General features: G+C 39.0%; 1 protein-coding gene across 1 annotated transcript; it reads right to left on the minus strand.

Annotated features, from left to right (window-relative positions):
* Nucleotides 1–157: 157 nt before the first annotated feature.
* On the minus strand, nucleotides 158–10,378 carry tmprss13a (transmembrane serine protease 13a). The gene is made up of 13 exons (XM_036557508.1): nucleotides 10,063–10,378; nucleotides 7,047–7,215; nucleotides 5,664–5,777; nucleotides 5,401–5,577; nucleotides 5,061–5,187; nucleotides 4,782–4,877; nucleotides 4,565–4,608; nucleotides 3,949–4,111; nucleotides 3,658–3,836; nucleotides 3,396–3,494; nucleotides 2,340–2,482; nucleotides 1,767–1,922; nucleotides 158–880 (listed from the first exon to the last, which is right to left on the minus strand). The coding sequence occupies exons 1-13, from the start codon at nucleotides 10,078–10,080 to the stop codon at nucleotides 866–868; spliced, it is 1,500 nt and encodes a 499-aa protein (XP_036413401.1). The 5' UTR covers nucleotides 10,081–10,378; the 3' UTR covers nucleotides 158–865.

The raw sequence follows: 10,378 nt of genomic DNA on the forward strand, positions 1-10,378 counted from the left end.
AGGGTCAGTATGAAAGGAGGCAGAGGTTTGTGTGACTGTACAACATCCGTAGATTTCCTAGTCTTCTCAGTAATGCAGGTTTCAAGATCAAAAAATATAACACATGCATGCATATGTGTTGTCTGCTTTATTTAAGAAGATTTGTGTGTTGGACTGGAAGTATAATCTTCTGTCATCAAGTGTAAAGACCACATTCCTGCATGTCTTAAGAGCACTAGTGGCTCAAACTTGTTTATCATACTCACATACCCTAAGGTGTAATTAATGGAAAGTCAATATTTTGTTCAATGTTTCAGATTGGTTATGGTTATTTCCTTTTTACAAATTTCTACAGAAAGTCTATTTTTTACTTCCAGTGAGATTGTAAAGAATCACTTCAGATGCAACAAGCACTGACTCGATTTATACTGGTAGAAAAATAAAACTAACATATAATACTCCCAAAGCCAAGCGTCAATGCACACCAGTAATGTACAACAAGACAAAGGCTGAAAGACTCACAGAATGTGCTTTGTACCAGTGTGAATTCATCAAATCAAGTATATGTTCATGGACAGCTTGGTGACTCACTAAGCATGGCAGAGTTACAAATACAGCCCTGTGGACTAATAGCTAGTGTTTGTGCCCTCTAGCTAGAAGGTACAGCTGTATTAAAGTTTGCACCCATTTCCCAATGGATGTCATAGCTGCAATGGAGAATCACCATCCCATTTCAAAGTGTGCTATTGTTATGATCTGTTTCTGTCCTCTGTGGTCCTCATCTACCAGTACTCTTGTTTGGCCACTGTAGATTACTGTCGAAACATGTGAGGATGTCCCATGGTCCTTTGGGAGAAGTGAATGTAGGCCACACAGGAGAGTGACATTAAGGTCTCTCTTTCTGTAAATGACAAAGCAGAAGTACTTAGCACTGAGTTGCCAGTTTATTACGTAATTTGTACTTACTCTCATTAGCTATTTTATCAGGTACAACTACCATTAACACACAGTTTGCAGGTATTCAGTTACTGCCTGTAGCCCATCTGTTGCTGCACAATTTGTCATCCACACTCTACTCCATCCATCAATAGACAGGGACAGTCACAGGACCTCCACTGACCAGATACTATTCAGGTGGCAGCCTATTCTCAGGATAGCGGCGACAGCAACAAAGCATGTTAGTTGATATTGTACTGGTAGAAATGTATCAGGAACAGCAATGGTGTTGGAGTTTTTAAAAGTCCTGAGAGGTACTGCTGGGCTGAGCATATTCTGCCAACCAAAAATATGAAGCCAACCGTGATCCTATGGTCAAAAACAGAAGGGCTAGAGGATGACTAATACAATTTGCCCATCAACAGATGAGCTATAGTTTCTAACTGCACACTTACAAAGTGTATCAGCAGGGAAGGTGGGTTTCATAAGAGTCACAGTACTAAATAAATGAATGAATGAATGAATGAACACTTCTTCACCTGTCAATTGTACTAGCGCAACACACAGTAATGTGTCCCTACTACGATGGTGTCACTGTGTTGTGAATGATCCTCCACCCAAATAATGTCAGCAACAGATGGGCTACAGTGTAATTATACAACTGCAAAGTGCACCTAGGTGATTGGTGTACCTGATAAAATGGCCAGTGAGTGTAAGTATAAAGTAGGCATACTTAAAAGCTGTGATTTCTGTGTTTAGATGTCACCTGCTGCAAATTTACAATATAATAACTACAGGTAGCATTATTTATGAGCTCTGGAAGCCACTAATCTTTATGGGCATCTTCTCACCTGCATCATACTTTGAATCCAGGGCAAGAGGCTGGTTACTTTGCTGTAGACGCCTGGCCTTTGTCTCCGTCCACAACCTGCCCCCCAGCTTGTCACGCCTGCTAGGTACCACCGCTGGTCACTGTCCTGACACACCAGAGGACCCCCACTGTCCCCCTGAACACCAAAATAAATATATTGTATAACTTAATTTCAGGACTGCGCTGTGGCTTTTGTCATTATGGCTAAAAAGGACGGAATCTTTGCATCAGTTCATTTTACAAAATACATTATAACTCAATATAGCAATTGCTATTACCCTTATTTACAAATGAACTAATTTATAACACCGTGCTTATAAAAGGAAACATGGAGTAATATGAAGTGCGAACACATATGTCTGTACCATATGTTCTCTCTGCGTGCATCACCATACCAGCCCAGGCAACAAAAGAATCAGTGTAATGGGAAATGGCAAGACTTCATAGAAGCTTTCAAAACAACTGGAGCAGCTGGACTGGACTGAATTTGCTTCAAGGCATCTGTTAGCCCAATCTGACGGGCATGCTAAATGACCAGTAGGAAGAAACCCACCTGACAGGAGTCCCGTCCTCCCTGCATGTCACCAGCACACATCATGTTCATAGAGATTCGTCCCCGGTAGACATCACTACTATTACAAACCCGTACATCGATGATGCTCACTGCCACCCCCATGAGATCCACAGAGCCAATGTCTGTGAAAATGGAACACATACACATGATGAGCAGACAAGTAGGTCGCCCAAACTGGCACAGACAGGGCCAATGTGGTATGTGAATAGCGGCATAGGAAAGCATTTCATATGCTGAGGATAGAGCCTTCAAATCTGAAAATCAGAGATCATGGTCAATTTAGCTTGAGTTCAGTTTAAGATGCATTGGTGGATGTGTATAAGCTCTTAAAGTGCTGTGAAATTGTATGACATTGATGACTAACTATTAACTCCATGGTAACACTTTCTTTTACAGTTCGTTAAGTTCTGAATACTAACCATGTAAGTGTGAGGTACAAACACCAAAGTACGTAGGTAGCTACTTTGGGTAACATGATGGTACGTTCTAAGGCTGTCTAACTAATTTTCACTTAAATGCCCAACAGGTTCTAGTAAGTAAGTATCTTGTGCTTCACAGTACTGTGCAATTATTTTGGGTAAAATGTACTGGGTAGTTATATTATGGGGTTTTACGGGGTCCTTAACTATTTGCTGCAGAAACCTCTTGGTATTTTATGCCTTGATTTTACACCACATAACTTAGTACTTGTTTTTTCCAATTTACTTTCCTGCTTGAATGTGCCATTGAAATTTTTGTGCATGTTTGTACTTACAGCCTTGCTACTTGAAATATTTATGATGTATTTTACCATGCCATTTATCAGTGTAATAGCTAGAGCCTGTTAGTCATTTCAGTGTAACTGAGTTGGATTATCTTGGTATCATAATTTTACCCAAAATAATTATGTAGTACATTAGAGTCTGTGCCTCACACTTACCTGGTCACTACTTAGAATTTAGGACTGTAAAAGAAAGCATTACCTAGTTTTGTTCTATTGCTGTACTATAATCTTCTCCTGCATAATAATTTTCTCTCTTTTGTATCATTCTCTACCTGCTCCTTCTACTATTGCCCCAAAACCAGATGTCCAGCATTCTGTTCCTTGAGGAAAGTTCTTTTCGAAGGCAGGAAGACAGGCTGGATTCACAGTGCCTGGAGGTCAAAGTTGGAAATTAATGCATGGGCAGACACAAACACACACACAGACACACACACACACACACACACACACACACACACACACACACAAATGCATCTTTCTGACAGAAGATGAAGAACAGACTTTAAGAATGTCAACCCTGGGTCAAAGACTTACTCGACAGTTCAGCAGGACTAGTGAGTTTCAGGAGAGCAATGTCAAAATCATCAGTGTTCTTGTTATACTGATCATGCAGTAAGATTTTCTTCACAAAGTAGGGGTTCTGAAGTTTGTTCTGAGAAACCATGCCGGTATACACATGCCAGTGTCTGACATCCATGTATGAAGGATTCGAACTAGAAGATAAAACGAAAGGCCAACTGGTCACTGCGTGTCTTTGTTTTATACATTGATTCATTATTACTGTAGTATGAATAATCATGTCAGTGCTATTACTGTTGTACTGACTCTGGGAAGCAGTGAGCTGCTGTCACCACAAAGTCTTGAGAGATCAAGGTTCCACCACAGATGTGCATCCCGTTGAAGTGCAGGCTAACCTGCCATGGCCAGCGGCCAAGCTGTGCAACTCTGCCCCCTATGATTCTGGAGGTTAACTGCTGCTTTCCACAGTCTATAATAAAGAAGGAAAGGTCATAAGATCATTCCTATAATATGTCCTGGTTAGTTCAGTCTGCAGCACAGAGCCTGTCATATTATCAGACAAAACATTATACAAGACTATACAATAATTCAAAAGATAGTAATATGTTACACAATTATTAATTCATTTTGATTAATTAATGAAAGATGAATCCTTTCTTAAAGAACCACTTCATCCAAAAAAATCATAATCAGCTAACAATGACTACAAGACACTAAGCACCTCATTAGATAATGTCATCCATTTACATAAAGCTAATGGCACCTTATTAGCTCTAATACATTGTTAGAAGCAATGACATTTTTGGTTGAGGTATTTCTAAAAGGAGGGCTAATTGAAATTTGAATAGAATTTGAATCAATTGGTGATGATTAAAGACTGTTTTAACCAATATTATTTATTATTAGATATAGTAATATGTACCGATGCATTCAAGGGTGACTGTTCTCTCATTTGGGCAGGAAGGGCTGAAGAATAGAAAAATAACAATAGACAGATGTATAATTACATCATGAAAGTGACTGAACTGGATAATTAGTTAAGGGTGGCTGCATCTCCACTTAAAAACACAACATCAGCAGTTGTGTTAGGCAGTCTACATGAGTAACAGGAGTAAAAAAGGCTTCTTTTATGTCCTTACCTGACAGTGACAAGACCTTGAATAAGTTGAGATATTCTGGCTTGCAAAGTCAGCACAGTAGACATCTGGTTCTCCACTGAATTTGAGGCAAATGACCTAATGGATCAAAATAAATATACAGATATGTACATCTACTGACCCTACAGACCTTATTCATGTTAGCCCAATGTATGCATGATAGTTTGTCCCGTTACTTTCAAAAACAGGGAAGACGTTAGTTTGTGTGGAGTTAGTACAGGTTCACTGTACATGTAAACACAGTCACAGAACAGGTTTTACCGCCTGAAGCCCAGCTGAGCACAAGTCTGGTCAGCATAGCTCTGATCCCACCCTTGAGAGCACACTGGGAGGAACCGGCCATCCTGAGCAGTCCTGACCTGCAGAATTCCACCCGGAGCAAGTCTCACTAGCACACAGTAAAAAGGAGGAGAAAGAATGCTTTGAGTCAAATGAAGCCTTTTAAGTGCATAGCAGTTTATTCTATTAGTCTACTATAGTGTGATATCTCAGCTGTGACTCTTCATTGTGCTGACAGTTGATTCTTGCCTAAATTTGAAGGGGAGAACAGGTTTACAGCTTTCTCTCTTTTTAGGGATTCAGGGTGTGTGCACGCACTCACCACAGTTGGTCTCATCGCTGCCCTGCTGGCAGTCTCGGACAGCATCACATTCGACTGTGAAGTTGGAGCAGGAATCAGCTTCTGTTATACTCCACTGCTTTGCACCTTCAATATTCTCCTCCCTGCCGCCAGCATTCTGGATTATAGTTGCTGTTGCCAACCTGGTGCCATAATGTACTGCCACAGAGAGACAGAGACAGAGAGTTCACATAGCTTAGTAGCCTCCCATATCCACCTGGATGCTCCAGAAGAGGGTCACCTACCTCCTAGCCAGATGGCCACTGTGAGTAGGGCCAGCAAGAAAACAGTTGCCCCTGATCCACAGTAACACTGGACACTGTGAGCACAGCACTCCTTCTTCTTACTGTTAGGCGGTGCTAGGGTTGCAAGAAATGAACATGAGAGAGCCAGCTCAAATGTCATGCCTTTGTCAGGTAGTGTGACACTGAGTTCATGAGGTATTTAATACTGAGTCAATGACAACTGTATTATACAGCTCTGCAGAGCCTGTTCTATTACATACGCATATACGCCCTTTGGCTATGTTAACATAAACATCCACATTAAAGGTCCACCTTGCTGGCATACATTTAGACAGTATACAGTAGAAATGGCATACTGGTATTAACAGGTATTGGTACCGGGCCAATATCAGTAGAAAATGCTGGATAGGATACAGAAGGGGAAAAGTAGTGTATATCTTCCTGTGGGGTAACAGAGCATTTGTGTAGTTTGGGCCTACTTTTAGATACTCAGATTAAGTGCTTGGGACTGGAAATAGAAGGGGACAAAACAAATCCAATCCAGACCAGCAACAAATTTAGCCTGAAATCCTTCATAGTCACATTGTGTTCTATCATGTTGTTAGTTGTGTATGTCTTCCTATGGGGTAGTAGAGCATATGTGTAGTTTGAGCCTACTTTTAGATACTCATCTTAAATGAAGTGCTTCAATTTAAAAAGTTAAAGCTAAGTTTTAACAGAAAAAATATTGGATCGGTTCTCAAAGTTTCTCAAAGGGGCAGGAGCCTATCCCAGCAGTCACTGGGAGGAAGGCAGTAAACACCCTGGACAGGTTGCCAGTCCATTGCAGTATGTAGTATAGGAAAAATAAAAAATGTGCAGATGGGGTTACCAGACCTGGCACTGGGAACCCCTGATATAGCCCTATAGTTCTCTATACCACAGGGGTGTCCAATCATATCTGCAAAGGGCCATTGTAGCTTTTGTAGGTTTTCACTGCAATCAAGCAGAACACCTGATTCTACTTGTTTAATTAGTTGCTCTCAGTCTTCAAACAGGTGTCCCCCTCCTCTGTGGGAATGAAAACCTGAGTGAGTGTGAGGTAAGGTAGGTGGTTCTAGTAAAGCTGATGAATTTTTCATATAAAACATGACAAAGCACATTTATTGCAACATTGTGTGCCCTACACTAAAATGGTTGTTACTCCAATTTTACCATTCAGTGCAGACTGAGAACACATTATAGCCCCAATAAATATGAGTGAATAGAGTTGAATGGAAAAAATGTTAATAAAATATATTTGTATTTTAATGAGTAATTAATGAGAAACTTTTGGACTGTATTGTGTGATCAACTTTGAGGAGATCAATGAGTCTGTGGAAATAGAAAGTCTCTAGTACTTACGGAAACTGTGCTGGGTGATGACTGGGGCTGCCACTGGCAGGGAATTCTGAGGGATGTAGTTTGGGACAGTGGTCTGAACAACTCCATAACTCACTCCATAGACTACCTCTTCATATAAATTGAGAGGAGGCTGTGTGTGCACTGCCACTGAGTAGTATGGAGGGTCATTCTATAAAAGAAGAGATCAAGCAGATGGCTCATATGGCCATATATCGATCTAAACTCAAAAGGAAACATTACCCTTCTGGTCAACACTGGACAGAAGAATTATGATAAACAATGAGAATTATTGCTTAAAGAAATGGGACTAAACAGAGGCACTCGGATCAGATAGAGGACAAATCTGAGACTGTAGGATGAAAACTGTCAAAAACAGTAAAGAGTAAACTGGCAGTTATGTTATGCAGTCTTATGCAAGTGTTTGGACACACCTGGTCAAAGTGCATGTTTTGTTGACTTTCTAAATGTAAACATAGTAGCACTTCACCAAAGGCAAAAAATTTAAGTAGTTTTATATATATGTATGTATAGACCTAGACCTGTCCAGGGTGTATCCTGGAGAAGCGGCTTAGAAGATATATATATATATATATATATATATATATATATATATATATATATATATATATACACACACACCACACATGGATGAATGAAATATATTATCACTTATATCAAAACCTTGAAATGATAAATGAATGCTGTCTGAATCACACTTTTGTTTTCCCCTTTAAACTGGCAGACAACTACTTAGACTTTATTTGGCTTCTCCTTGACCTGTTTCATATTTTTTCTACAGTCTGCTGCTGATCTATGACCCATCTGTACAGCTGGATCATAAGGACAGAGTGCTTCAATCCACCCCCTTCCCCAAACTCAACCCCCCCCAGGTGTAACTCAAACTCTCACTGGGCTATTGTCAGTGGTCTAGTTTTATAGATAGTTTCCCTACACCATTGTGAATGTGAAAGGATCCCACTATTTAAAAAATCTGATCTTGCAGTCTGAGCGCCAAGACTACTTCAGCATCACTGCTAGGCTATTAGCCTAATGTTCATGGGTCAAAAAGAAAAGGATTTTTCTATAGTGAGTGCATGACAAAAAATAAGAAATAGAAATTCACTTTATCTGCCTTGTACATTTCTTTTCAGGCATGTGGGAGTAGAATGACTATCTCACAGTTCAAGGAGGAAGTTTTTATTTACTGGAACATTTAGTTACTGGAGCATGCCTATTAGCACCTGCAGTCTTAAGTGTATTGCATATGTAATTCTAATGCTTCTGTTATATGAGATCTAATGCTTCTGTTATATGAGATGACCTCTTTGTTCAGTTTGCATGAAACTGCATCCCTCCTCCCCCATTCTACTCCATGCATTGCCAACATTTACATTTAATGCTTCTTCTGTGATAGTGAAAGCAAACAGTATATTGCTTTCTCATTCAGCTTTCATTACCCCATTAATTTAAAGTTTAAAATTCATGAGAGATACATCTAACATTTAAGTGAAATGTTTTTTGTGGCATACGTAAAACAAAAAGAAAAAAGTATGAGCTGAAAATTTTTTTTTGAGCAAGTGATGGTTAATATGCTTGGCGGGTGATACTAAAATCATTAAGCATTTGACTCTAAAAATGGCACAAATGCTTTGGCTCATATGTGTATGTGTTAAAAATGGTGTTTCTAATTGTAAAAGGCTCACATTTCACAGTTTTCTAAAGGCACCAAGCTAAACAATCAAGAATGCTCTATGTTAAGCTTGTGGGGAAACTGGTTTGCACAAATTCTCAAGAAACATTCAAAAACTACAAAGAAAAGCTGAAGACACTATGATCTACAGTCATTAGTGTGTAGTAATCTTACACCCATATAGAGTGTATATAAAACATCTGAAGAACTGACAATACAGATTAGGAGAACACTCATGAGAAAGTTTTCACCTTTTCACATAGAATGTATTTGACATGACTGACTATTATATATTATAATAAATATTATTTCAAGCAATATTTGGACTGTTTGCAACATTCAAAATGTGAAAAGATCTGCTGACATTTTCAAACAGAGTAACTGTTTAAAAAAAAGGATTCAATTATTTTATCATGACAATGACAATATTCATATCCAGGACAAAAAAGGTATTTGAAGATATTATACGATCATCAAAATTATTCTCTACTGAAAATTCCATATCAACACTCCAGTCTTTCAGAAAGCAAGTAGGTAAGAAGGCACAATATAAATTTTTCTTTTATGGTACCAATACAAATATTGATTCCTTGAGTATCGGTTGTTACTAATACTAATTAGATGAACATCTAAAAGTAGCTATACAGTCATTTAGTTTTATAAATTTTATATATGCTTCTATAGAGGCAAGTGGAAAAAAAACAAAGATATAAAACTGATATAAAAAGGAAGGCTTGCCTGCATTACTTTGTACTGGCTGCATTTTAGGGATGTGTTATATGTTGTGGGGACACAAATCAGTAGACAGAGTTTCTAAATGGGTAGACTTTTGTTGATTTGCTGTAAACATGTCTCTCCTGTTGATTTTCCCCTGAATGTGTGGCTCCACTAGATAGATCTACTGTACATGTAGCACCCCGTATTTTCCTTAACTTTTTTTTTTTATTATTTTTTGTTCCTCATGGATACTTTTTCATTTCTGATATTCAGTCTTGCATTTTACTCCATTATCAACTCAATTTTGATACCTGGTAGCGGATTGTTGCCATGTGTAAGGCTAACTGTTGTTTAAAAACTGCATTGTTGAAGCACCCTGTACTAGCTAGCTATTGCTGACTGAGACATTGAAGTAATTGTATTGATTTAACTGACTTGATTTAGATTGAACGTTTAACCTACTCTGAAAACAAAATTGAATAAAGAAATAACACACACGTACATACACAAACATCCATACATACACATGCTGCATACTGTACATGTATAAACACACTATCTTAAACACTATACATCTATAAAAAAGCCATAAAAAGTGCAAACTCATACTGGGTCATGCTGTGCCATCAGAGAAATGGAGAGGAGCTGAGTAGGGTGGTGTAGTAGAATCCGGTCTCCACTGTCCTGGTGGCACAATAAACCTTTCCTTTCTGTCTAAGACTGACCTCTATCCTAAGAGACGAGTGGGCCTACCCTTTCTCTATTAATCCCTCCCTCGTTTGCACTCTCGTTCATCTCTCCACACTGGAAGGATGATTACCATGTATCAATGTCACACCTACCAGACTAGTTCCTCGGTAACCACTCCAGGCTGGTACTTCAGCTCCACTAAAGCTCAAATGACAGCAAGTGTAAAAAGCGTGAA

This window comes from Colossoma macropomum, unplaced genomic scaffold (assembly GCF_904425465.1).
Source record: "Colossoma macropomum unplaced genomic scaffold, Colossoma_macropomum, whole genome shotgun sequence".
Lineage (NCBI taxonomy): Eukaryota > Metazoa > Chordata > Actinopteri > Characiformes > Serrasalmidae > Colossoma > Colossoma macropomum.